This window comes from Chamaea fasciata, unplaced genomic scaffold (genome assembly GCF_029207755.1).
Source record: "Chamaea fasciata isolate MVZ Bird 193981 ecotype frontalis unplaced genomic scaffold, bChaFas1.0.hap1 SCAF_19, whole genome shotgun sequence".
Classification (NCBI taxonomy): Eukaryota; Metazoa; Chordata; class Aves; order Passeriformes; family Sylviidae; genus Chamaea; species Chamaea fasciata.
Genome location: NW_027094104.1, coordinates 5,792,876 through 5,819,892, shown reverse-complemented (window position 1 = coordinate 5,819,892; position 27,017 = coordinate 5,792,876). Strand labels below are relative to the sequence as shown.

The 27,017-nt window shown below is 57.4% G+C and overlaps 4 protein-coding genes across 5 annotated transcripts; 3 read left to right on the top strand and 1 right to left on the bottom strand.

Moving 5' to 3' along the window:
* Positions 1–311: 311 nt before the first annotated feature.
* ANAPC11 (anaphase promoting complex subunit 11) lies at positions 312–2,446 on the bottom strand. Of its 2 annotated transcripts, XM_066200897.1 has the most exons (3): positions 2,128–2,446; positions 1,241–1,372; positions 312–787 (listed from the first exon to the last, which is right to left on the bottom strand). In XM_066200897.1, exons 1-2 carry the CDS (start codon positions 2,305–2,307, stop codon positions 1,262–1,264), a joined length of 291 nt encoding a protein of 96 aa, XP_066056994.1. In that variant the 5' UTR covers positions 2,308–2,446; the 3' UTR covers positions 312–787; positions 1,241–1,261. The 2 variants fall into 2 exon arrangements, with proteins under 2 accessions (XP_066056994.1, XP_066056995.1); XM_066200898.1 differs by lacking the exons at positions 312–787; positions 1,241–1,372 and adding an exon at positions 1,914–2,127 and having other exon boundaries at positions 2,199–2,402.
* ALYREF (Aly/REF export factor) lies at positions 2,420–6,487 on the top strand. The gene is made up of 6 exons (XM_066200895.1): positions 2,420–2,684; positions 2,851–2,982; positions 4,794–4,941; positions 5,079–5,142; positions 5,264–5,441; positions 6,210–6,487. The coding sequence occupies exons 1-6, from the start codon at positions 2,457–2,459 to the stop codon at positions 6,222–6,224; spliced, it is 765 nt and encodes a 254-aa protein (XP_066056992.1). The 5' UTR covers positions 2,420–2,456; the 3' UTR covers positions 6,225–6,487.
* Positions 6,488–6,769: 282 nt separating this feature from the next.
* Positions 6,770–14,460, top strand: ARHGDIA (Rho GDP dissociation inhibitor alpha). The gene is made up of 6 exons (XM_066200896.1): positions 6,770–6,868; positions 10,911–11,120; positions 11,478–11,561; positions 12,039–12,115; positions 12,292–12,355; positions 12,801–14,460. Exons 2-6 carry the CDS (start codon positions 10,931–10,933, stop codon positions 12,998–13,000), a joined length of 615 nt encoding a protein of 204 aa, XP_066056993.1. The 5' UTR covers positions 6,770–6,868; positions 10,911–10,930; the 3' UTR covers positions 13,001–14,460.
* Positions 14,461–17,337: 2,877 nt separating this feature from the next.
* Positions 17,338–25,621, top strand: P4HB (prolyl 4-hydroxylase subunit beta). The gene is made up of 11 exons (XM_066200424.1): positions 17,338–17,537; positions 17,803–18,009; positions 18,789–18,922; positions 19,123–19,260; positions 21,451–21,555; positions 21,830–21,955; positions 22,192–22,392; positions 23,053–23,173; positions 23,379–23,560; positions 23,971–24,057; positions 24,595–25,621. Exons 1-11 carry the CDS (start codon positions 17,381–17,383, stop codon positions 24,679–24,681), a joined length of 1,545 nt encoding a protein of 514 aa, XP_066056521.1. The 5' UTR covers positions 17,338–17,380; the 3' UTR covers positions 24,682–25,621.
* Positions 25,622–27,017: the final 1,396 nt, after the last annotated feature.

The following is a 27,017-nucleotide window of genomic DNA, read 5'->3' as shown; positions in this document are numbered from 1 at the left end:
GAAAAAAGCAGAAAGGGGGCACAGGGAACATGTGCTACAACCCTACTGCACTGGTACTGAGAGTGCACCACACTCCCACTGCCTCCCTGGCAATGGTTTCTCAGCCCCAGAGCAGCTGTGACTCAGTCCTGCCGGCCCCTTCCTGGGCTCTGTGTGCACAAATTCCCCCTCTGCAGCCTGTGCCCTCCTCCCATGGGCACTGCAGAGGAGTTTGTCCTTGAGGACAAAGAGCTCAGCCTTGATGATGCACCTGCCCCGTGCTGAGTGCAGTGCTGAGTTGCCTCCAGGACATGGACAGGTACCACTGTTATTAAAAAATAATAGAACCATTTTATTGCTGCACTTGCTGGGCAGGTGGAGACATCAGCCCCACATGATGGTGCAGTGGAGGTGCTGTTCCTTAGGGCCGTGAGAGCTGCTGCTGAGTTTATTCTGAAAACTTTGGCATATGATCTTCCTTTCTCCCAGTGCCTCTGGCCCCTTCTGGTGAGCAGTTTACTGACAACACCTGAGTCCCAGGGCACAGCTGAGTGTAGAGCTAAAACGGGGGGCAGCTCTGTCCCCTGCAGCAGTTGGTGGCCTCAGTGCCACTGAGGCTCCTGGGCAGGCAGCAGCAGCCTCCACCTGTGGGCTGTGGGTGGTCAGGTCCATGCTGTGTCAGGGGTGCTGCTGGAAGAGGGGGGACTCCGTGGCTTCTTTCCTAATGAGTGCAGCAGCCACTGCCAGGCAGGGCCCTGGCCACCCCCAGGGATGGGGCCTGCAGCCAGGCTGTGTTCCTTACTCATCCCTGTGGAGGAGGTGACAACCATAGGCACCTGTCCAGGACTGCCCCTGCCAGGGAACAGCTGGTGTTGGGGGGCTGCTGCCACCCCACTGTCATCACCAAGTCTGTGTCCTGCTGCCAGAGCTGCCCCAGGACTGGGCAGAGGCTATGCCAGACCTCCTGCAGCACAAGGAGAAGCAGGGCCTTTCTGTTTGAGGGGGGTCAGGGACAGGAACCCCATGCCTACAGTCACATACTATCAAGCACAGCCCCTTGGCCCCTGCTGTCCCTGCAGCTCCCACAGGCATTGTGCCATCCTCGAGCCTAAGGGATTTTGTTTTGCTGTGTATCTGAGCAGCCTCAGCACCACAGGAGGGCTCAGCAGCCCAGAGCTCCCCACATCTGGGAGGGCTCCCCCATCCCCCCTCCCTACCCAAGGACAGACAAAACAGCCATGCCAAGCATGTTTATTGTCACCTTAGAGCCACCAGCACCGTCTCAGGTATGTGCACATTCCATGGGGTCCAGGGACACGGTCATGTCTGCCTTACACCGGAGAGCACCACGGGCTCCTGGCAGCTCCACGGCCACACCTGTCACACACAGCACCTGCGGGAGACACGGTCACACGGGACGGGGAGCCCCCAGCCTGCCCGACGCCTGCAGGGGTGGGGGCCCCGCGGGGTGACGGGGCTCCGGGACCTGCGGTGGGGGCACGAACCGTGCCCAGCCTCCCGCAGGGAGCGGCCCAAGCCCCCGGGGCGGCCCCGGTACTCACCGCGGTGCGGAGCCCCGAGGGTGGGTGGGCCGCGCTGGGCAACAGCACAGCGAGATCGGGTTCGGCAGAGCCGTCGGTGCCGGAGCGGCTGGTGCGCGGCGGGCGGCACGGGTCAGAGAGCAGCCCCGAGATTCTGCCCACCGAACGGCGGCGGGGCCGGGCCGTCGGCAGGTACCGGGGCTCGGCGGGGCGGCACAGGACGGGCAGCACCAGCCCCAGCCGGCGAGCAGCGCGCACGGAGCACCCGCGGCCCCCGATTCGGCTGCCGGGGCGGCGGAGCCCGCGGGGCGCCCGGCGGGGCCACCTCCCACCCCCCCGCTCCGTGCACCCACCCCGAGCGCGGAGCACCGGACACAGACACGGACACGCGACTGGCGTCCGCACATTTATTGAGCGGGCCCGGGGCGGGCCACGGCCCGTCCCCGTGCCCGGTGCCGCCCTCATTCCCGGAACTTCCACTCCTGGCGGCACATGGGACAGTGCTGCTGCACCTGCTGCGAGTTCAGCCACTTGAGGATGCAGTGCATGTGGAAGCAGTGCGAACACTGCCCCCACACCAACGGGCAGTCGTCGCCGGGAACCTTACCTGCGGCACGGACACACCGTCAGCCCCGCCCGGTGCGCAGTGCCCGGTGCCGGTGCCGGTCCCGCACTCACAGTCGGGGCAGCAGCCGTTGAAGGCCATCCGGCAGATGCCGCAGTTCTCGTCGTTCGCCACCCACAGCCAGGACGCGACTCCGTGCCAGCTCCGCACGCGCACCCGCATCTCCCGCTCCCAGTGCCGGTGCCGGCCCCGCCGGAAGCGCCGCCCGCCCCACAGAGCTCCGCGCGCCCGCCGCGCCTCGGCCCCGCCTTTTCCGCTTCCGGCGCGGGCGCAGCGCGGCCGGAAGTGCGGGTGGGAGCGGTGCCGCCATCATGGCCGACAAGATGGACATGTCCCTGGACGACATCATTAAGCTGAACCGGAGCCAGCGTGGGGCCACCCGGGGCGGCCGGGGCGGCCGAGGCCGGGGCGGCACCGCACGCGGGGGCGGGCCCGGCCGGGGCGGCGTGGGCGGCGGGCGCGCGGGCGGCGGCCCCGTGCGGAACCGGCCGGTGATGGCCCGGGGCGGCGGTAGGAACCGGCCCGCGCCCTACAGCCGGGTACGGAGCGGGCAGGCGGAGCTGGGGCCGTGGCGGCGCGGCGGGCTGGGGTGGAGGGTCCGCGCGGGGCGGGGGCGCGGACGCGGGCGGCCCTTTGTCCACTCCCGGCGCGGGCGCGGGCTGCGAGGCCCCGGCGCCGGTCAGCGACGTCCCGGTCTCATTGCAGCCGAAACAACTCCCCGAGAAGTGGCAGCACGACCTGTTCGACAGCGGCTTTGGGGCGGGGGCCGGAGTGGAGACCGGCGGGAAGCTGCTCGTCTCCAACTTGGATTTCGGCGTTTCGGATGCGGACATCCAGGTGGGGCTCGGGGCGGCGCCGCGGGGAGCGGGGGCCTCGGTCACTGCGCCCGGGTCGGGTGCCCACGGGAACCCCCCGGCTCTGCTCCGGCTTGCGCTCGGGGCCGAGGATTCCCCAGTGATGGGGTTTTGTAGTACGTGCTGTGCTGCGATCGTGGTGGTCTCGAGGGGGCTGGAAAATTCGGTTTATAACGGTGCACGGGGGACGGGGAACAATGCTGTGGCTCTGCTGGATCATGCTGTGATTGGAGAATTCACTGTGAACTCTGTGAGCTCCCGCTGTGCACAGCTGTAGCTGTCCTCATCGGTGGGCTCTGGTGCTTTGTCCAGTCACATTCTGTTTGGTGTCAAGGGGCTCCCAAGGATGCACCCATCGGTGTAACCGGGTAGTTATTTGTCATGGGAACAGCTTCCCTGCACTGCCTGGTGTCCTGTCCTGCACCTGTCAGAGCCATGCCCTGTTTGGGCTGCTCAGAGCCCTCAGTGCCTGCAGTCGGGTGCTTGGAGGCTGAGGGGTGTCACAGGGTCACGAGTGGGCTGTGAGCTGTGCAGGGATTGGGTGCCACGTGTGTCCCTGGCAGGGGCTCCTGCACCCCAGAGTGTTGCCATCACCCTGGCCTCTGGCTCTCATGTCCTCACCAGGGAAAACCAAACCACTGCTGTCAGACTTTCCTCATGGGTTCATTCATTGCAGCCTCTCCACGCACCAATCTGGCTGTGCCTGGGGGATTGGGAGGGAGCTCTGTCAGGTCACCTACTCACTGGGTAGTGTGCTGCACACCATCCCTTTTCCTCCTGCAAGTTCATATTGGGTTTAAATAAGTTGCTGTTTGTTGCAGTGAGGCTGCAGTGTGTAAAACCCAGCCCCTGTGCCTTGTGTGCAGCCAGGACTCACCTTCCTGCTGCTGCACAAGCTCCCGCTGGGGTTTGTTTAGCAGCAGGGCTGATTCAATGGCTTTGGCCCCCAGCCCCATAATTTAATGTTGCCTCAGATGTGGGATTGGTTTTGTTTGTGTGCTGATGCCTCGTTCTGTGGTGTGAGAGGCCGAAGGTGCTCTGGTCACAAAGGAGCTGTGCAGCATTGCTCCTTGTGTCCTCTGAGGCAGGAGCAGCTGACCTCGGGCTCTGGGCAAAGCTGACACAGCCCTGCTTGCCACATTCTGTCCAGAAAGCATCTGACAGGTGCCCTTTGCAGTTCTCCTTCAGCAGCCCTGCTGAGAGCCCTGTTGTGACTCAGGAGCAGGTTGACACTGGCCGTACAGTAACCGTGTTGGCTTCCTAAACGTAGTGCCCAAGAAATAAAATTGGTGGCTCTGTTGCTGCCTCTTTATTTCCAGCCTTTGAGGCAGCAAAGGACAGACCTCAGCTGAGGACTTTGTTGGTCTCTAGTTCTGGGGTATGTTCCTAATGGGCACAAGTCCAGCACAGTAAAAGTGTCATTGTCTTGTGGATCCCTGCACTCACATGGTCATTCTCCTCTGTGAGAAAGATATCTGGAGTATTTTCAATAGTTGCTGCTTTGACTCATCTTCAGCAAAGACCCCCAGTTCCCCTGGAAAGAAAAACAGGTGAGCATCCCTTGAATCTGCTTCACTGGCTGTAAACGTGCCTCCTGCAGGACACGAACGCTGAGTTCTGCTTGGTTTTGCCACTTGAGACAACTCCCTGAGATCTTCCTGATGGGCCGTGCTCCCCTCAGCCACTGGGTGTTTTCCCAGGCTGTCTGTGGTGGTTGGATAAACGCTGGAGCTGGCTGAGTGTCTGTGTTTGCAGCAGTGATAGACAGGCGTGCTCCTTTCTGTCTCCTCTCAGGAGCTCTTTGCGGAGTTCGGGACCTTGAAGAAGGCGGCTGTGCACTATGACAGATCCGGGCGCAGCCTAGGGACGGCGGACGTGCATTTTGAGCGGAAGGCCGACGCGCTGAAGGCCATGAAGCAGTACAACGGGGTCCCCTTGGATGGTGGGTCTGCCTGGCCCCTCTCCCTGACCTGTATCCCTGTCCCTCCCCACGTGCCCGTTTCCCCCCACACCCCCTGTCCCTGTTGCACATCCCCATCCCTCCCGTCCCGCGGGCTCAGGGCTGCTCTCCTCCCGCAGGGCGCCCCATGAACATCCAGCTGGTGACGTCACAGATTGACACGCAGCGGAGACCAGCACAGAGGTGGGGGAGCCCCTGCCCCCTGCAGTGGGCTGGGAAAGGGCAGGACCCCTCCCTGGTGGGGAACATGGGTCCTCTTTGGGTTCACTGAAGGCACTAAAACAGTTGCTTTTAAAACTTACAGTGTAAACAGAGGTGGCATGACCAGAAACCGTGGGGTCTCGGGGGGATTTGGAGGTGGAGGCAACAGGCGAGGGACTCGTGGTGGGAACAGAGGGAGAGGCAGAGGAGCTGGAAGAACTTCCAAACAGCAGCTCTCTGCAGAAGAACTAGATGCACAGCTGGATGCTTACAATGCCAGGGTAAGTGCTTCTTGGGCACATTTGTGGGCTCCCCACAGCATCTCATCCTGGAAAGTACTGGCAGTCTGGAGCTGGCAGAAAAGGGAAAGCATTTTCTGCGTCCTTGAACTGAAGCAGTCTCTTTCTGAAGCTGAGCTGTGCCTTGGCTTGGGCCTCAGCTATGCTTTCCAGAGCACTTTGTCACCTGTTCCTGATGGCTGAGGAACAGCCTCTGCTCTTGCCAGGCTTCGTAGCTGGAACAGCCACTATGAGCAGCATCTGCAGAACAAAACTCTGAGAGCTGATAGGTTGCAGGAATGGGAAAACAGAAAGGAAAATCTCATGTGGAAGAACTGTGTGGTGTGCTGCCGGGGGAGGGGTGTAATGTTGGTGGCAGAAATGAGCACCAGCCTGGGGAGCCATGGGCAGGTTGCAGCTGTACCTGGAACTTGCTCAGCCATAGCTGGGTCAGGATTCCAACAAAGCTGAGGCCACAAGGACGCCGCCACAGCAGAGTTGCTGGTTCAGGACCAGGATAAATCAGGGCAAGAACATCGAAGAAGTGGGATGAGCAGGATTCTAGAAAAAGCCTTGGAGCAGTGTAGGGGTGTGGTCTGCTGAGCGTGGTGTGCTTTGGCTTGGACCTGCCTGTTTCTGTCCCCCAGCGCTTGGGGGTTCACCAGGGCCAGGCTGCCTGCAGAGAAGTGGGTGGGCTTGGGTGCAGGGGGGTGCTACAAGGTGCAGGGCTGCTGTGAGGCACGTGGTGACAGTTCCTCCCCTCTCTTCCAGATGGACACCAGCTAAAGCGGCAGCAGTGGGCGCAGGGAAGGACTCCAATCTTGCTCCACACTCCCGGCAGGGGCTGCGGCTGTGGCTACTACTACCGAGGATGGGATTTGTTTTACTTTTATGTTCTGGGATAGGTTTTAACTCCTGTAAAGGTTTTTTTTAATTCTCAGCAGACCTGTTTTGTACCGAGTTATTTTTGGGATAAATTTTTCTGGTTGCCTGTTGGGCCAAGGTGGCTTTTTCACCTTTGCCGTAATAAAATAGAACCATGTCTAGAACTGTGGCTGATGCCTTGCCGCGCTGGGCCCCGCGCCCCCTCGCGCTCCCACACGTACCGTGGTGCTCCGTGCCGCTCTGCCGTGTCCATGTCCCGCCCCGCTGGTCCCGTTCTCCGTGCCGGGCCGCTCTCCCGGTCCCGGTCCCGCTCTGCCCCGCCCTGCCGGCCCCGCCCCGCTCCGCCTCGGCCCCGCCCATTCTTTCCGCTCCGCCCGCCCGCGCGCGCCCCCCGGGCCAATCAACGCGCGGTCCGCGGCCGGAAGCGCGGCGGCGGCGCGGCGGCGAGTAACGGGAAGTGCCGGGCGTGTCCCGGAAGTGCGGGGGCGCGCGGGGCCTGGGCGGATCCGCGGCGTTGGCAGCGCAGCGCGGAGCGAGCGAGACCGGTACGGCGGGAGCGGGCGGGTGGGGGGCAAGGTGCGGCGGGAAGGACTGGGCCGGGCGCGTCGCGCTGGCTCCGGGCCGCGGGAAGGGCCGGGCGCGGCCGAGGGGCGGGCGCGGGGCCCCGCGTGCCCTTGCGCGACCTTCCGAAGGCCGGGGGAGCCGCCGCCCCCGGTGGGGCCGTCCCGGAGCGGATCGCGTGGGGCGAGGGCGGAGCGCGGGGCGCGGGCGGCCCGGGCTGCCCGTGTTCCCTGAGGGGCTGGGGCAGCGCCCGCCGGGCTCTGCCCGGGGCTCGGTCTGAGGGGCGGTGCAGGGGATCGCCGCGCCCGACGCGTCCCGGGGTCGGCGGTGCCTCTGGCGCACACGGGCTGTCCATAAATGGCCGCTCGGTACGGAATGAGGAACTGGGAGACGCTGTACCAGAGTCGGGCTGCTCCGTGTGAAGGCAGGGCCCTTCCACCCCGAACGCCGCGGGCCGGGTGCGCTCCGAGCCCCGGCGGGGGTTTGCACGGGAGCCGCCGTTCCTGCGCTCCCCCACCAGCATGACCGCCGGGAGCAGCGGCGTTTCACCGGGAGTCGGTCTGAGAGCCGTGATCGCCGTTTGTTTGTGGTGAGGAAAGCCCCGGGCCGCCCTTGTTCCCCTGAGGGTTTCGGGTCCGCTTTGTTGCTTCGGTTGTCTGAACGTTTTTCCGGTGTGGAGGATCTTATTCCGTGACTGTGGATCGGGGGACAGTTTCACTGCTGTGGGCTCGGCTGCTGACACACACGGATGGGTCACAGTCCCAGCTCCAGGTACCCACGGTGCTGGTTTGCATCCCTGGTGTAGCACGGCCAGTGGCCTTTATGCTTCTAGAGTCGTTTGTGAGCCCTCAGTCTGGCTCTGCACAGTTCACTCATGTGAACAACAGGTCAGGGATATGTCAGAGCAAAAAGAAATAAAATCCTTTTTCCTCAGACTGCTGAGTTCCCACTGGGCAGCAGTGTGTCCCCCTGTTCCCCAAGTCCTTCCTGCCTGGGGCTGTGAGACAGCCAAGGCGATCAGGTGGGATGAGAATTTCCTCGGATGCTCTTACAGCTGGTACCACGGCTGGTGCAGCAGTGGTACCTGGATGTGCCCTGGCAGTGCTTGGCCTCAGGAGGCGTCAGCTGGGCTCGTGTCCCTTCTGTGCTGCTGCTGTCCCCCACTCCCCTGTGCTGCCCTGGGAACCATCTGAGCTGTCCTTGTGGAGCAGCCAGGCCAGGTGGGGCTGTTCTGGCTCCCCGTCCTGGCAGAGCAGACAGACAGGGCCCTGTAGAAACACTTATTTATTGCTGGGTCACATTCCAGCCGAGTTCCCCGGGTGGCTGCGCGCGGGAAGAAGGAAGGGTGGGGACTGCTGGAACTGGCACTGCTGTGTCCACGGCTGCGCTGGGGCCTGAGGGATGTCAGAAGCTGATTAGCTCATCTGAAGATACTCTGACTAATGCTGGCCTCGCTGGTGCCATGGGATCAGCATTCCAGGGAATGGAGTCAATGATTCCCACTGTCCGCTTGGACACGAGCAGGGACATTCCTGCCAGTGCTTCTGCCTGGCAGGAAGTGGGGCTCTCCCGTTAGCTGCTGCAGCTGCTCTGTTCTGCACAAACCATGCTGAGAATCTGGAAGAAGCTGCTGCTTTGAGGGAGCAGTGAAGGCACAGTGCTAATTCCCAGGTGGGGATTCAACCTCCTGCTGCCTTCTACAGGCTGCTGTGATCCTGAGGGTCTGCAGGGAGCCAGGGTCTGTAACTGAAGATCCAGGAGTCCTCCTGTACTCTGCTTCCAGCACAGGCTGGGGTTTCTTCCTGTGGCCATGGCAGTTCCCAAGGGGTTGTGCTGTTCCTCGGAGCAGCGGGATCCCAAGGATCTGTGGGTAAGCTGATAGGAAAAGGGAGGGCTCTTTCCCCAGAGCCAGGCCCAGCCTGGCCTGCAGTGCTGACTGGAATTATGCTGGTTCTGGTGTTCAGTCCTGGCGGGCTCCTGGCACCTTAGAGGGTTCGGTGGGTTGTGATTAATCTATGTGGTGGTATGCATGATTCTTTAGCTGTGGATCACAGAAGTCAGGCTGGAACAGAGGAATGTGACCAAAGAGCTGGGGATTTGAGTTTTTGGTTGGTGTAGGCTTTCTTCTGTGCCCTGTGTGTAGTGGTTGTTGCTAAATACCAGTTTGTGGGAGGGGTTCCTCGTGGGTCTGGTGGAGATGGGGCTAATGATGCATGGGAGAAAACTGTCACTGTGTGTGTTACACCAGGGGGGTCACCTGTCGAGGAGTGGCAGCTCTATGCTGACACCAAACTAGTGCATTTCCAAACTGCCCAGGAGAGGATTCAGGATCTTGGAGGTGAGCAGCCGCTGGCAGGCAGGGCTGTGGATGCCAAGGCTGTTCCCAGTCAGTGCAGCTGTCTCCCAGCCATGGGAGCTGTGCTGGGACTGGTACTGTTGTTTAGAGAGCACTGGCTCCAAGAGCTTCAGGTGCTGGAGCAGAGGCTGCTTTGTGGCTCCTGCTGTCACTGATCTGGCTGTCTGTGAGAGATTTTGGGAGTCTGCTTGGTCTGAAAATTGGAAGGTGGAGGGTGCCTGTGGATGCTCGTGCACAGAAGTGTACCCACCACTGTTGGAGATGGGTGTGTGGATGCTAGTGGATCCTCTGGCAGGTGTGATCAGTGTGCTCTCACAGAAGGTTCAGTCACAGAATTTGGGAGTCACCACAAGTTTGGGACCTTGGTTCTGTAAAGCTGAAATTCTGTTGCTCCCGCTCCTGGAAGGTGCAGATATCCTCAGAGTAAGGCAGGAGAGTTAGAACGAACCACAGACCATGGGAGGTATAAGCTAGCCCGGAGGTGAGCCACAGGACATGAGGAGAGGATTGGGCAGGATGCAGGGAGGAGATGGAACAGTGCAGGGTGTGTGAGTGAGCGTTTGCTCAGCACTTCTGGGAGTCCTCAAGCCTGGCAGCTGTTTGGGAGAAGCAAGGGACTGGGTTTGATATGGAGACACTGGCATGAAATCCCATCAGCTGTTCATCTGTAACATGAGACTAAATGTCCTTTTGAAGACAAATTTCCACATCACTCAGGGCGAGGATGTTGGAGGATGCCATGTGGAAGGGCCAGCTGTTTGCTGTGCTGTACAGGTACAGCAGGAAAAGCTCCTGGCACAGATGCTTGTGCCATGCAAGGCCAGAGCCCTGGTATAGCCCCATGGTGTCCCAGCATCCCAAAGCCATGGTGTCCCAGCTTTCTAAAGCTGTGCCAGAGTGTTCTGAGTCTTTAGAGAGTCCAAGTTGATATTTGCCATAGGATAACCCTTCAGACAACGTGCCCTATGGAACACCAAGAACTCCTGAATGTGTCATTGGCTTTTACTGAGGATTTTAGTGGAGTGTTGGCATCACCTTTGCCCAGCCCTTGGTGCAGCTGGGCATTTCCTGGGCAGAGTCCTGGGCAGCTGAGCCAGGCTCCACACCTTGTTTAATTCATTGCCTGTTTCCCTGGTTGTGTCTGCCACAGATCTTTGCAAAGGGCTGAGCCAGGTGTCTCATGCCACTCTGCCAAGGCACCTGTCACAGAGCACTGACCTGACTGAGTTACAAAATGTGAGCACCAGATCCCAGCAGAGGCTCCCAGCATTCATGCCCGTGGGTGAGACAGAGGCCTGTTCTTAGCTGGAATCCTGTTGTGGAGAGCAGAACTGTGTTTATTCTGGGCTCTGGTTTATTCCAATTGAAAGCCTCACCTGGTGGATCATGTGGAGGAGAATGTCTTCCCTATGGTTTTGGGGTATTTATATTACAAGCAAAGCACTGAGGTTGATTTTTTTTCTCAGTCTTGCCTGGGCCTCTGCAGGCTGAAGATGAGATCTGGCCTCTGGAGGGTTCTGCAGGGGCTGGGGGCCCTTGGCAGGGTTGTGTCTCCCAGGGAAGGGCCCCAGTGAGAGTAGGAGCCTGCAGTGTCACAGCAGAGCAATTCTGGAAAACCCTGCTGCTGGCGGGGTTGGCTGGGGCAGTCACACCTCTCCTCTCTCCTTCAGAGTGGGTCACGTGTGCCAGGATGGCGGAGCAGGAGCCAACGGCAGAGCAGCTGGCCCAGATTGCAGCTGAGAATGAGGAGGATGAACACTCTGTCAACTATAAGCCACCTGCCCAGAAGAGCATCCAGGAGATCCAGGAGCTGGACAAGGACGATGAGAGCCTGCGCAAGTACAAGGAGGCACTGCTGGGCGCCGTCACCGTGAACGCAGGTGAGCCCTGGGATGTGTTGGTCCCTTCTGGCCTTGCCTCTGCTCCCACCTGGGAGCTCTTCTCCCAGCTCTGTGTTTGGGCAGGAGCAGAGCCCAGAGCACAAAGCTGTGTCTGTGCCCCCCCGTGCCCATCGCTGGCCTGCAGTGTAGGGTGCAGGGGCTGAAGGGTGGGGGTGGCACTCTGCCTTTGTGGAGGACTGTGGGCTGGGCCCAGTGCAATGGAAGCCCTGACCCTAAAGAGTCAGAGGCTGTTTTTGCTAGTTTTGATGCTCTTTCATGAAGTTCACTAGAAGGAAAAGGAGCTGTGTTGGCCAGTGTCAGGGATGAGTGTTTAACAGCTTTTTCTCTTGTCCCTAGATCCCAACGCTCCAAATGTGGTGGTGACCAAACTGACCTTGGTCTGCGCTACTGCTCCAGGCCCCCTGGAGCTGGACCTGACAGGTGAGCTGGGAGGGAATTCCAACCCTGGGCAGAGCTGGCAGGAGCACTGCTGGCAAGGTGGGTGAGCCTTCCTGTGTCGGAAGTGCTGGAGGCAGAGCACACTGCTTGGGCCCCAGCAGAATTTGTACCTGGCGCCCAGCAGCAGTCCCGTGACACCTGGGTGTTTTGTAGAGGTGTGAGGGGCCAGATAGAGCAGGCAGATTGTTCCAACCTGTGTGGTGACATTCATGGCAGCTGTGATATGGTGACAGCCTTGGGGCAAACATCTGCAAAGAAACAATTTGGAATTAATTGCATGGTTGTGCTGCAGTGTCCTGTTGCAGGGCATTGCTTGCCTGGCTCCAACAGCATAGAGGGCCCTGTAGCTAGAGTCATTCCCTGCTCCTGCAGCTCCTGCCCCAGTTGCCTCATGCCACAGAAATTCACCCCAGAGCACAGCACAAAGGAGCTCTGAGCAACTCTCTCCCATGTCTGTAGGTGATCTGGAAAGCTACAAGAAGCAAGCATTTGTGCTGAAGGAGGGCGTGGAATACCGGATAAAAATCTCCTTTAGGGTAAGGATTCTGATCTGGAAATGGAACGAATGGAACCCCAGACTGCTGCAGTCCTGGTGTGGGGAGCGCCTGTGCCTTGAAAGTGGGGTTGTGCTGAAGGAATGGACTCTTCTTGCAGGTGGGGTGGGCAGCGTGAGTGGAGATGTCCTGCTCAGTCCCTGCTCCCCTCTCTGCAGGTAAACAGGGAGATTGTGTCAGGATTGAAGTACATCCAGCACACGTTCCGGAAAGGTGTGAAAAGTAAGTGCTTCTCTGTGACTTGGTCTGCTGTGAGTACTGCTCATCTTGCTGCTGTGACAGGGGCTGCCCAGCAGCTCCTCAAGGGAAGGGACAGTCCTCAGTGGCACTGGGCCCATGGAGCTCTGCAGAGGCTCCTGGGCCTTCAGTGGTGGGGTAGCCCATGGTCCTGGCTGCACACCATGTGATTCCCAAGCACATTTCCCCTCTGAGCTTGACAGGAAGCAGGTCACAGCTGACAGCATTGCCAGTGCTTCCAGGTCACTCCCCACAGGAGGGGCCCGTTCCTGGGGGGGGGAAGGGAGCTCTGAACTGGGTGCGATTGCTATGGTTAGAGTTGCTCTATGGATTGTTATAACAGTAACAGACCTTTCATTTGCTTTAGCCTTGCCCCAGATGCAGGGGAGGCTCCTGAACAGCCTCCATATACTTCTTTCTGTCCTTTTAGTTGACAAGACTGAATACATGGTTGGGAGCTATGGCCCCCGAGCAGAGGAGTACGAGTTTCTGACCCCCATGGAAGAGGCCCCAAAGGGCATGCTGGCTCGGGGCAGCTACAACATCAAATCCAAGTTCACAGATGATGATAAGACTGACCACCTGTCCTGGGAGTGGAACCTGACCATCAAGAAGGATTGGAAGGACTAGCCCTTCCTGAGGCCAAACTCCACAGAGAGCCTGAATCAGACAGTGGCTACCGTAGAATTCCCCCCCTGTACCAAAGTGCTGACATTGGAACCCTCTTACCTGTCACCCCCATTATCATTTGACCAGAGAGCTCAGTTTTTTATGTGCCCCCTCCCCAGAGAATTGCTGAGTGCATTGACCAAACCATGCTGTCTGCATCTGGTCTCCAGCTGCCCGTCCTGGGGCTGTGCTGCCCCAGCACTGAGGGGAGTGCCCACTCCCTTGCCAGGCCCTTTCTTGCTTCTCACCTTCCTTTATCCAGGAGGTGCCAAAGGGGAGGAACCCCCGTTAGGATCCTGTGCTTGGCTTTCCTGCGCACAGCTCAGGGTAGCTACTGCCTCCAAGTAGCTGAAGAATTTTGGTGCCAGGCAGCTGTCAAAATCAGTTTATTGGCTCAAGTGTTGTCTGCCTGCCCTTTCCACCCCATCAGTGTCCTGGGCAGCTTCATTTGTGGATGTTCCCTGTAACCATGATGCCTTAAATGTGTAACATGTATCCTCTAGGGAGGGGGTCCTGCCCCTGTTACACTTTTTAAACGCCACCTGCCCTCCTGTTCTCTTGGCATGGGCTCAGCTTGGTCATGCCCCTCATGTGTTATTAGGAAAGATTCACAACTTCCCACTTCACTGCTGGTCCATTCCTCACCTGAGACAGGACATCTCCAGAGGGGAGAGGGTGTGACATCCTGGGTGACGCCTGGCCGCCCTTCCTGGCACCCCGAGCACCGGCCTGGCTGGACCCCGGCCTTGAGCCCTGAGCTCTCTGGGTGCCCCTGCGGCACAGAGGGGGCTGAAGGGCAGGGCGGTGCAGGGGTCACCAATGTTGCCATCACCTCGCACTTCTCATTGCAGCCCAGATAGCTGCAAAGCACTGAAATTCCAGGACAGCATCTGCCCTCCCGGCTGTTTTGGGCTGAGGATGGACGAGTCTGTCTCTGCAGCTGCTCCTGATGCGATCAACAAAGAGCTTGCGATGGACAAGTGTTCTGAAGCGGTTAATGCCTTATGTATCTGTTCTGCCTTTAAAATCTGTGCCTGGCCTGTCAGTAGTTATTGCCTTGACACTCGGCCCCCCGTGCCTGCCACAGACCCGCAGCATGCCGGCCTCCACCCTTGGCTGCACAGCTGCAGCTCTTGGGGCACACAAGCCCCAGGGGCCCCCTGCAAGACCCGGGGGGCTGGGCAGGCATGTGCCACCTCTGCAGCCCTCCGATTTGGATCTACCACACTGAGGTTAGAACTGGGACCAAGTACATGTGGCTTTCTCGTAGCTACGTCTTTGCCTCTAACTCCCCTCGCCCTGCCCCTAGAGAGTTTTTTGTTGATTTGGTGCGTATTGTAAGTCCTAGACCCAGGTTAACAGGTTTGGAATCATCGTCTGCTTCTCCTTTTATGACAGTTAAATAAAATCTTTGAACTGACCGTGTACTGTCCATGCTGCATCTTCAGCATGAAGTGGCTGAACACGATTTCTGCAAACAACTAGGGCGGGAGAAGACCAGGATCTCTGGGCTTGCTTGAATGTGAGATGGGATCTGCCATCTCACATTCAAGCCCTTGCCAGAGGAGGTGAGGCTCCATGGCAGAATATGTGTGTGTGCAAGATCTATCCCTTGCTGTTTGCCCTGTTCTGCACTGCCCACAGTGTGAGGGGTCAGAGTGTGTGGGGCAGTGAAAACAGGGATTTCCAAGGGGGCGTCTCCTGCCCGCAGAGGAGCAGGCAAGCTCTGAACCCACAGCACGACTGCACCAGCTGCACACACAGAGGGAAATTCCTGGGCAGTCACAGGAATGAGGGAGGCGATCAAGAGAACACAATCCAGGAGAGGCAGCATGATAAGAGCCTGCGGATATTTACAGAGCCTAAGGCATGTTTGTGTTAAGGATAAGGAAAGTGTGGCCATGAAAAGGTCTTTATAGAATCCATGGTGTGCGAGAACCTGGACGAGGGGGCTACAGCTCTGCTTCTGGTCAAAGACTCACAAAGGCAACTGAGAACTCCATAGGCTCCCTCTTGTCTTTGGAGCTCACAAGCACAGACCCTTTCCTTGGTCGTTGGAAAACTTATAAAGGAGATGATGGGACTTGGAAAGGAAAAGGGCTGAAGGCAACAGTGTGGGCCAGGCAGAAGCTGGCACATGGCCAATGCCCACTCCAGCAGGCACATGTGAGTTGTGCTGCTATGGAGAGCGGTACCCAGCTGTGACCCCCCAGCCCTCTGCACAGTGTGAGGCCATGGAGGGCAGTGTGGGGACTGGAGCAGGGAACAGGCTTCACTTACAGTGTGTCAGTTAAGATAGAGCCCAGATATGCCTGATAGCCTGAACAAAGGCCCCCCTGTGCTGGCCCCCAACAGCCATTCTGCGGGCAGGGTCAGATGAGCACCCTGCTGATGCAACCCCAGCGCTTTGGCAAGAGTTTCCACACCCAGGGTGTGGAGGCTTCTGTTAGATTGTTTTACCATGGTAGGAGGCCTGGAGGGGCAGGACAGCTGTGCTATACTCCAGCTCTGGGGATTCTCTGCCTCTGTTCTCTGGCACGTCTTCCTCCTGGGGGGTGACAGCTGGGCTCTTCTGCCTGCTGCATGCCATGAGTGCACTTGGGTATGGGTGGCTCCAGTCACAGCTGGGTGGGACAAATCATTTGCATGAATTGTGGTTCCCAGAGTAAAGCCTCAGCCCCTGCCAGGTGATGCACCTTAAGAACCTCGGCCAGAAGTAGAGCAGGAGTAGCCCAGGCCATTCCCCTTTTCCAGTGCTGCAGCAGCCCCCTCTGACACCACAGCTCTGTGAGTGCAGCAGCCAGAGTCGGTGCAAGAGTGCTCATGCAGAACTACCCCGGGGCAAGGTCGGCCCTTTTAACAGAGACATCGCTGCAGGGCCCTCTGGCAGAGCAAGGAGCTGGGGCTCTCCAGGCAATGGCTTCCAGCCGTGGAACCAGACAGGCTCCGAGGTGGCCTGGACTAATGTAGCCGCTGATTCCCTCCCTACCAGACCAACGCACCTGTGCCTGCCTGGCCCTGGGCGGCCTCTGGTGCCTTCACCGTGTGCTCCTTCCAAAACCTCGCTGGACTCATAGCGGGCCTGACAACAGCGTCTAGTTCAGCACCGGCCGCAGTTCCTGAACGGGCAACACCTCCTGGCAGCACTCGGGGCAGTTGAATTCTCTACGGGGAACCGGTGAGCTCCTAGTTCCTCACGCCACTGTCCCAGGGCGCCGGGCGTGGCCCCTTGCCCGGAGCAGAGCAGCGGCTGTGCAGCAGCCCCAGGCTGGCATTCCCCAGGGCGCGGCCGGGAGCCCGGAGTCTGTCCCCGCTGCAGCTCGGCCCCTGTGTGCGCAGGAGCTGCCCGGAGCAGAGGCGCCGGTACCCTGGCACGGGCAGCGCCCGGGGGGTCTGCCCGCCCAGCGCACACAGCAGCAGTCGGGACCCTCGGCAGTACCGGGGCAGCGCAGGCAGACCTGAGCGACGGGATTTTCCCCTGCCACGGTCACCAGACTCTCTCTGCCGGCTCTCTCCACAGGCTCTGCACAGAACCGCGTGCTCTGATCTAGAGCCTCAAGGGGCCCTGCTCGGCCTGGGGGGCACGAGGAGCTCCCGCCTGGTGCCTTTTCCGTGAGGGCACGTGTGCCGAGAGGCCCCGCGACCCCCGCGGGGACGCCAGCGCCGCCTGAGCTCTCCCGGCCCACCTCCGTGACCGGCGTGCTTGCAGCAAAGCGAAACGGGGCCGTCCCAAGCCGCAGCCGGGCCGGTGACCGGCGCTAGAGGACAGACGGGTGGGGGGGGCACCGCTGCCGCCGTGACTCCGAGTAGCTGCCGGAGCCGCCCCGAGCACCGGGCGGTGCCTGAGGGGAAGGTACAAGGGGAGGGCGAACGGACGCGGCCGAACCGGCACCAAACGGCGGCTGCACCGGGCGGGGCGGGCCTCGCGCGCCGGGCTGGTCACGTGGGGCTCGCGGCCCAGTCAGGATCCACCACGCGCTCGTGGCCGTGCGCACGCGCAGTGCCGCCCGGCGGCGCTTCCCCAGTGCCACGTTCGAGGGCAGGGGCCACACGAGACGGCGGCGCTGACCAATCGCGGGCGGCACCGCGAGGAAAGAGGCCAATGGTGACCTGCGGGCGGGGAGCGGGGCCGGCGGCCAACCCGAGGCGGCGGGCGAGGGGCGTGCCCGGACCGCCAGCCAATGGAAGACGAGCAGTGGCCGGGACAACGGCGCTGACCAATGGCAGACGGGCGGCGCGACCAATAGCGCGCGGCAGCGACCGGCGGGGCGGGTTTATAAGGGAGAGGCGGCGCCGCGGTCGCGCGCTCGTCCCAGCTTGTCCCGAAGGCCGCCATCAGCCATGGCGGGGTTGCGCGCTCTCCTCCCGCTGCTCTGCCTCGCCCTGCTGCTGCCCGTCCGCGCCGCCGCGCTGGAGGAGGAGGATGGCGTCCTGGTGCTGCGCGCCAACTCCTTCGAGCAGGCGCTGGCCGAGCACCGATACCTGCTCGTCGAGTTCTGTGAGCGCGGCGGGGCCGGGCCGGGCCGGGCCGGGGGAAACGGGCGGGCGGGGACCCGGGGCGCGGCTGGGGGACGGAAGGGTCGGGCCGGGGAGAGGCGCTGAGGGACGGGCTCCCCCGGGCGGGTGTGGGGCTGGGCTGGGGCGCGGGGTCGGTGCGGCCCCCTGCCCGTCCCATCCCGGGGCTCCGTGAGTCCAAGCGGGCCTCGGTCCGCCCGGGAGTGGAATCGGGGGGGCCCGGCCGGCGCTGACGCCCCATCCCGCAGACGCCCCGTGGTGCGGGCATTGCAAAGCGCTGGCGCCCGAGTATGCGAAGGCAGCGGCGAAGCTGAAGGCGGAGGGCTCGGAAATCCGGCTGGCGAAGGTGGACGCCACGGAGGAGTCGGAGCTGGCGCAGCAGTTCGGTGTGCGCGGGTATCCCACCATCAAGTTCTTCAAGAACGGCGACAAAGCTGCGCCCAAGGAGTACACGGGTGAGGAGGGGCCGGACGGGGGCAGGGGGCAGGACACAGGTGATCCGAGTCTGGATGTGCCGCCAGGGTGCAGAGGGCAGCAAACGTGGCGCCGGGTCCCAGCACACGGCCCCGTGCTGGAGCTGTGCTCCTGTGCCTGGACAAGGTCCAGTGTGACAGCGACCTGGGAACGGTGCTGGGCCGGTGGGGAGCTGGCCAGCCTTTAATGGCCTTCCTCTGGAGAGATCCCTATGGTCAGCTAGAGTGGAGGAAGTTGCTTTTGTGTAGGAAAGCAAAGTGACTTCAGCTTGGTCTGTTGTGTGACTTGACTTGACTCAAGTAGCGCAGTACCCAGAACTGGAAACATGCCTGAGTTGTTGTGTGAGGAGGCAAACATGGGATGTGAGAGAGCTGAAAGGAAGGTCAAGACAGAATTCAGCTAAGCCAGGCCACACAGTGCTGGTAACAGAGGGTAACACCCAGAGTAAAGATCTTGGAAGGAAAAGGTGCTGTAATAACATAAGTAATGTCCTGGAGAATTGCTGCATTGCTGGTCAAAGTTTAAGGTCAGGAGGTGAGAGAAGAATGAATTCCTGGGAGCCCCTTGTACCTTGACTTATCAATTAGGGATTAGCTTAATTACACCACGAGTGAAAGGGAAAGAGTTGCGTAAATGATATCTTGAGTCTTGCTGGTCTCTTAACTAGCTGCTGAAAGGTCTTCTCTATCAAAGCTTGAGGCTTTTGTGCTCTGGGACTTTGCTGAGGGGGAAAGTGACTCCTTGTTATCTCCTGGTGTAGCTGGCAGGGAGGCAGATGACATCGTCAGCTGGCTGAGGAAGCGCACGGGCCCAGCTGCTGCCACCCTGGCTGATGTGGCTGCTGCAGAGACACTGGTGGACTCCAGTGAAGTGGTGGTGATTGGTTTCTTCAAGGTAGAGTTTGTGTTTCCCCTGGAGATGCTCCTGTGTGTATCCAGGGCTTTCCCTGCTTCCTCCTGGCTGGGGAACGCTCTGTGCCTTATGCAGTGCTTGCTATCTTGCCTTACTTGATCTTCCAGTTTTTGGGCTGTGCCCTGGGATGTGAATGCTTCAGGTGATGTGGCCCCTCTGAGACACCTTTCTTTACTCCCCAGGATTCAGCATCAGAAGCAGCAAAGGAGTTCCTCCTGGCAGCAGAAGCTGTGGATGATATTCCTTTTGGGATTTCCTCCAGTGCTGATGTCTTCACCAAGTACCAGATTAGTAAGGACAGTGTCATCCTCTTCAAGAAGGTACTGGCTGGTGCCAAGCCCGAGCACCACACTGGCGTCTGCTGTCTCTTTCCTTTTCTTTAATTAGTCAAACTCCAGCAAGTTCTGCCCTGGACAAACCAGCAAAGGTCCCATGCTGTTAGTGTAGCTGTTCTTGGGCCCCAGAGCCTGGGGAGGAAGAGTAGGGCCCATGGCCCTTTGTGGGGTGGGGTAGCCTGAGGGACCCACAGTGTGCAGCTGTGTCAGTCCTGTGCTGTTTTCCCAGAGCTGTTGGGCTGTGGGTGCAGATTGTTCCTTCACTCACTTGCCTGTTCCTCAGCTCTGCAGTGCAGCAGTGGTCACACAATCTCGGACGAACTCAAGAGAGCAGTAGATGAGCTCTCTGGCTGTTTGGTTGTGTCTTAGCAGAGTTGCTTTTCATTGCTCACTGCTGGCCTTGGCTGCCATCACTCCCTGTTGTGTCCAGGAGCTGCTCTGTCTCACTGCTGTGGGTTCTGCAGTGCAGGGATTCCAGAGAAGCTCCTAAGAGGATTTGCGGTTCCAACTGACTGGGCTGGGGCAGTGGGTTATGTGCAGAGGGATGCTGACTACCTACGGAATCACAAATGTACTAATGGAGGCATGAGAATGCCTGTCACTGGGGTGAATCTCCAAGTTTGAGCAGACAAGAAGAGGCTTGGTGGCTCCTCACCCAGAGGTGCTGTGAGGCAGGACAAGTTTGGGTTCAGACTTACTGTAATTTCATTAATCACAGTTCTGTCCAGCCTGACCTAACGCAAGGCTTTCATTTTGTTCACGTGAAGCAATTGTTTTGTTCTTCTATACCTCTGGTACTAGTTTTTTGGGTTTTTAAATAGTGATAGAAGCTTGTAGACTTAAATTCTGAGTCAGAGCCTCTCAGGTCAATGTGGCTGAGGGAATAATGAGCTCAAAATGATTAGCAAAATGGGGGAGAAGCGAGGAGTGTTTTGTTCTTGTCTCATTTAGTAGCTGTGTGCTATTGCATGAGTTGCTTTGTGTGCCCCACTCTTGGTCTTGGTAGGCTGGGCAGAGTTCTGGGCCTGGCAGCCTTTTGTGTGTGTGGGGAACGGGAGTAACGAGGCCGGGATGGGGCAGGAGTGCTTGGCTCTGTGGAAGAAGCAGCCTAGATCTGTCCAGCCATTGGGGTTCCTCCCTGTTCCTGTGCAATGGTGTGGCAGTGCTATGGGAGCTTCTGGACATATCTACTCTAAATCAAGGAGAAAAGGAACACCTACAGGAATCAAACACCTGGGCAGCAGAACTTGATGGCCTGTTTTGGGCTTTGGCTCCATACCATTATTTCGGTCTGAACTGAGACGGTTTGGCTCAGTGTTCTTCTCTCACTCTTTGTGAGTTGTCTAGGCTTGCACAGGCCCTTGCACAGCTGTCCTGATGGTGCTGAGAGAATCTGCAAAACTCCTCTACGTGTTTGCAAAGTTACTTTCTGATGATAAGTGTTTTCCCTGGCTTCTGCACCAGGGCTGGTGTGCCCCCGTAACAGAAGGTTGTCTGAGTCCACACTCTTCCTTCTGTCAGCAACTCGAGTATGGCCTTGCCAGGGCACTGCTGTGCCTTTCTGCACATTCTCCCTCTGACCTTGGTGAACCCTCAGTAGCTGTTCCTGTTTCAGGCTGCCAGTGTTCTGGGACTCCTGGTCAGGGATGATATGGGTTATGGCCCTGTAGAACAGGACCTGGCACCTCTGGTGTGATGTGCAACATGTGCTGTTGTCCCTAACAGAGACTGGAATGAACCCCTCAGCGCTGAGGAAGTCACTGCTTGCTGCAGGCTTTGCTGTCAGACATTCCCAGCACTGTCTGGCTACATTGTCTGCTCTGACCATTGGTTGCTGCAGAGGTGAAGCTGCCACAGGGCTGGAAGCAGCTGCTCAGGGTCCTTCTTGGTGACTGGCACCAGGAATGGTTTTGCAGTGGTGCAGAGCAAGGCTGAGATCAAAGCTGGCTGTTGTTGCCGCTTACCTGCTGGTGGGGGGTGATTTAAAGTTCTGCTTGCAAGGAAGATGGATGCCTTGATCCAGATTTTATGTGGAGATGTGGTAACCTTGTTGAGATGGAAGTCTGCTCTGATTGAGTGCAGCTGAGATCCCTTGGGGCAGTGACTGGTGTGAAGGCATTGAGAGATTGGTGTGGGATGCACGACTATTCTAATGCAGAATGTCTGTTCTTGCAGTTTGATGAAGGCCAGAACAACTTTGAAGGGGATTTCACAAAAGATAATCTGCTGAACTTCATCAAGTCTAATTCATTGCCTCTGGTCATAGAATTCACTGAGCAGGTGGGTCTTTAGATATCTGACAAGGCCCTTCCCATGGCTGCTGCAAGAATATAGCAAAGATCCGGTTGTAGATTCCATGGTCCTGTTTTATTGTGGAACTGACACTGGGGGTATGGAGGAGCGGGAAGGACAGAATAAGGGAGGTATGAGCAGTCCTGCAGTATTGGAGGCTGCTGTGGGCTAGTCAGCATAGTGGAGTTAAACTAGTCTGGATACTAATTTGCCTCTTTTCCAAAAAATAAAGTGGTTTTTTTTTTTTTTTTTTACTTCTCAGACTGCTCCTAAAATATTTGGAGGAGAGATCAAGACTCATATTTTGCTTTTCCTGCCAAAAAGCGTGTCTGACTACCAAGGGAAGCTGGACAACTTCAAGAGTGCAGCTGGGAACTTCAAAGGGAAGGTGAGATGGATTTCTTGGATCATGAGCTAAGAGACCACCCCCCTCCTGGAGAGAAGTGTAGCACTGTCTCTGTCTATGGAGCAGCTGTGGAGGAGGACTTCAAGCCAGCTCTCTCTTCTGGGGCAGGGGAGGAAAAGAACCAATTCAGCTACACGTGGTGCGAGCACGTGTGTGAAGTGTCAGTAGCCACAAGGTACTCGTGTTCACCTCCTGCCTTTCACATTTTTCCTTCCAAGATCCTGTTCATCTTCATAGACAGTGACCACAGTGACAACCAGAGGATTTTGGAGTTCTTTGGCCTAAAGAAGGAAGAGTGCCCAGCTGTACGTCTGATCACCCTGGAGGAAGAAATGACCAAATACAAACCTGAATCTGATGAGCTCACAGCAGACAAGATCAAAGAGTTCTGTGAGAAGTTCCTGGCAGGCAAGATCAAGGTATGTGGATAAACAGTACTGGTGGTGAATGAGGTAGCTGAGAGGGAACAGAAATGCTCCCTGTGAGGGGCTGGAGAGCCAGCTGGAGAAGCACCTCCATCTTCTGCATGGAACATCCCATGGGCTTTGTGATTAGGAATGGAAGGCAAAGCTGCTGGGGCCTGGAGGCTGTAGGAGAGCGAGCCAAGCAGAGGGGCTTGGGCATGGCCAAACAGTTGTGCTCTCCCTGTGGGGACTGTACTGTTAATCCAGATGCTCTTTCTGCCAGCAGTCTGTGGAAGGTGTGAATTCTGTAGCACGCGGAAAAGAGTTGTCAGCTCCCATCTGCTGGAGGGGGCTGTGTGTGGGGCCCTCATCCAGCAGTGGGGGTGCAGCAAAGCCCAGTTCTGTGGGAATGGGACAATGGGACTGTCAGCAGTGCTGCTTCCCTCCTGCAGAGCTCTGTTGCCATTCTCTCTGCACAACAGCACCTGCTGTTCCTGCTGGGTTAGGGTGGAAAGGAGACTCTGTAAGAGAAGTGACCAATCATTTAGTTGCTTACAGTCTTTTTGTCTGAGGCACCAGTGGGGTGGTGAAACCTGGGTTTTCCAGGATGTGTGATTGCATGTTCAGTCCAAGCAGCTATGTAGCAGTTTGTCTGAATTTCACTTTTTATTCCAGCCCCACCTAATGAGTCAGGATCTTCCTGAAGACTGGGACAAGCAGCCTGTCAAAGTTCTGGTTGGGAAGAACTTTGAAGAAGTTGCTTTTGATGAGGATAAGAATGTCTTTGTGGAGTTCTGTGAGTATCTCTCTACAGCTGATTCCAAGTAACTGGTGTGAATGGATTGCCAAAACACTGCGTGACCAGGATTAGGGGAAAAGTCTTTTGCAGCCTGGGCCCCAAAAGCAGTGCCTTGGTTGCAAAGATGTGTGAGAACTCTCTGGTTGGGGAGGAGTGGTACGTCGTTAGATTGTTGGTGCAACTCACTCTCTGTAATTAACAGATGCCCCATGGTGTGGTCACTGCAAGCAGCTGGCCCCAATCTGGGACAAGCTGGGAGAAACCTACAGGGACCATGAGAACATTGTCATTGCCAAGATGGACTCGACGGCTAATGAAGTGGAGGCAGTAAAAATCCACAGCTTCCCCACACTCAAGTTCTTCCCTGCAGGATCTGGCAGAAATGTAAGCAGGGAGCACGGGAATGCTCAGCTGCTTGCTCGAGTGGTTTTGGACAAGACCTTGGGGAGGGATCTGCATTCTGTCGGGATGGAACACAGCAAGTCTGCAGGGCACCCAAGACCGTCTGTGGGGTCTGGGCTGTAGGAAAGAGTTTGGGGGGCAGTGGGAAGTGGGAATGGGGAAAAGAGGGAGCATAGAGGACAGTGTGCTCATCTGCAGGCTATTCTTTCCTCGCAGTGATCTCTGAAGTCTAGTGGCTGAGCTGTTTTCCTTCGTCTCATATGGGTGAAGGTGAATTTTTAAATTCCCTTTTGCTTGGCATGTTCACTGTTGCTCAGAAAGAGAATTCTCCTCTCCAGGGGTGTGGGTCTGTAGTGCCCATAACCAGCATCCTTATGTTTTTCCCTGTGTAGGTAATTGACTATAATGGGGAGAGGACACTAGAAGGCTTCAAAAAATTCCTGGAGAGCGGAGGTCAGGATGGGGCAGCAGCTGATGATGTGAGTAATGTGAATGGAGTACTCTGGGAACAGGGATCATGGGTCAGATCTGGTTCTGTGCCTGAATCCTCAGTCCTAAATAAGATTCTGTTTTGTTACATACCAGGAGAGCATATTGCTGGTGAACAAAGTGCTCACATCAGTGTGATCTGTTCAGGTGCAGCCTGGGCTGGCTTTGGGCCTGCAGTGGGCTCCTTTTCTGGAGAGCAGCACCCTGTGTGTGTAAAGTAGCAGTGCTGTGGTTGTGCACTGCTTGGGCACTCAGCACCTGGAACTGGGTTGTGTGATCAATGCCACATATCTGTATATCTGCTGGGGGGGAGGAGGGTATGTGGAGGCTATTACAGGTGTACAGGTACCAGCTTCCAGGGGTTCCTCATCCTTAATGTCCTGAATCTGAAGCTCTTGGTAGAAGTCTCTGGATGTTTTGTTAGTATGGCACCAGAGAGCAGTGACCAGATGAGGGCTGCTGCCCAGTGCTTGGTTCTAGATCTGCCTCATATGCCAGAAACCAGGAACTGTCTGTAACCTCCACAGGATTTGGAGGACATGGAGATGGATGAAGAAACAGAACTTGAGGAAGGTGATGAGGATGAGCAGAAACTCCAAAAGGATGAATTGTAAACAGAAGACTGATCTACATCACCCAAAAAATCAGACACTAAATTGGCTGCTGTGATGCAGCCCAGTGAGTCAGAAACCCATTAAGATTTAAAGCAGAAGGTAAATGACTGGAAATCCAGGGATTGGCTTCTAAAGTAACGCTTTACCCTCACTTTCTGTACACTTACCTTTTCTTTCTTTTGGCTTTTGAAAAGGGAACTGTCACTAGGGAGCCAGCCCAGCCAGCTGGGCTCTTTTTTTTCTATTGTGATGTACTTTTTTGTACACAGCTTTTGTCTGGAGAATCTGTTCTTCTGGGTAGCAGGAGGTTGTGAAGTGGTACCAGGAGTTCAGTGGCCTGACAATCTGGAGCCTTGCCACTAACATCTTCCAGAACAGCTTTTTTCTATTTTTTCTTTTAAAACTAAAGCCCCTAATTTTCTGCACCTGGCAGGGTCCCTGATGGTGTCAGCTGTTCTTCCCTGGGGCTGGCATTCAGTATGCATTGGGGCAGAGGGCTGATGGCTTCCTGGGGAAAGGTGTATGTGAAGGTGCTTCTCTTCATGCTAGCCAGATGTTTCCTTTCCCTTCTCCTTTAAGACACTTGGAGATGACTACTCCAAACTCCTGGGGAGGTGGAATACTCTGTGCACTGGCTGTGGCAGGCTCTGAGGGTGGAGGTGGCTGCTGGCTCACCAGCTATGTTGACATCCTTTTGATCAAAGACAAGAGTTGCAATCCCTTTCCATGAATTATTTCGAGTGGGTTGACCCGGCAGGTGGGTGGTGGGGGAGGGCCTGATAAACAGATCAAACAGGACATTTGCAATTACTGGGGTTTGGGAATGTGACTGAGGGAGTGCCTCACAGGCCTGAGCTGCATCAGGCTGGTTCTTAGCATTCTACTACAATAACATTGGTACTGAATTTGATGGCCAAATAAAGTTGAGATTTTAATACTATTATGTCTTTGTCTTTATCAGAGTGTAGACTATTTGAACCTACCCTAGAAGGGGGGAGATCAGAGTTGTAGGATGATGCTCAAGGGACTCCACTGCAGTGGGGTGTGTGTCACTTCCTCCATGTAACTTGTAAAGGAAAAGAACATGCCAATGCTCATGTCCTGTCCAGGTTCTGTGGGCTTGCGCAGGTGCTGTTAGGAGGGAGCAGACCGTGGTTTGGCTCTGAGAGGGCACAGCCCCTGGGCCAGCTGGCTGGGCTGAGGGGACATTGCTCTGGAGCAGTGAATCAGGGCACGCCAGGGCTGCTGCAGCTCTGCTAGTCAGGCTCACATGACCTTGTGAGCCACGCTGCTATTTCCAAACCTGCTGCTTGTTGCTGAAGGTATTTTGGTTAGAAAATATGCTATAAATGTCACAGGGAGGGCACACTGAGGCTAGAGGACAACTAGGGGCACCTCTGTGCCTCTCAGCGAGTGGGATGTGTCTTGGAGCAGTGGCACGTGGGTGCTGGACAACACTTGTCTCTGTCTCCAGCTCCAGCTTTCTCCTGCTGTGCCCTGGGAGCTGAGCCCCAGCAGAGTCCTGATCTGGTGTTCCCAAGCTTTGGACACAGCAGCACCAGGGCTGAGGCAGAGCAGGCACCCACTCACTAAGGGATCAGAAAGGATTGCCCCTGACAGGACAGCAGCCAGGTGTGTGAGACCTGTACCTGCAGTTACATGGAGGAGGATCTTTGAAGCCACCTCCCACCAAGGGCTGTGCCCCCACATGACTGAAGGTGGGCAGTGGCCACTGCTGCACCCCAACAAACCTAGCAGTGCTGGTGGCCCGGACTGGTTGGTGACCGCTGCTTTGTCTTTTGGGGTGGGGAGGAAGGGAATCTCACTAGTGAAGTTCCACTGGAAGGTGCTGTCTAGAATTTGACTCCAGTTGGTCCATTTTGTACAGTCAATTGAACTGTGACCAAGTCTGAGCTCTGCAGTGGTTCTCCTCTGTTCCTGGGCAGAGACCCACTGTGCTCAGTATAGAGGAGGGGCCTCTCCTAGCCCAAGGCTTCCTGTGGCAGAGCAGGAGCTTAGCAGCCATCTGATGTAGATGCCTAATTACTGTTCCAAGAAAGCAGGCTGGGAAGTGTTCTGTCCCCAGCACTGAGCTTGGATGCCCTGTGCTGTGTTCAGGCTCATCTAACCACAAGCAGATGCTTGGCCAAGAGATTGATGCATTTGCCAGCAGACAAACAAGTGCAGGAGTTCTAAGGTGTGTGGCTGACGGTGCTGCTGGGGGTCAGGGCAAGGGTCTGCAGCAGGAGGGGCAGAGTGAAATCCCTGACTCCTAAAGCAGCATAGGGACTTTTTCTGACACATCCACCTGAACAATCTCCATCAGCATGACAGAG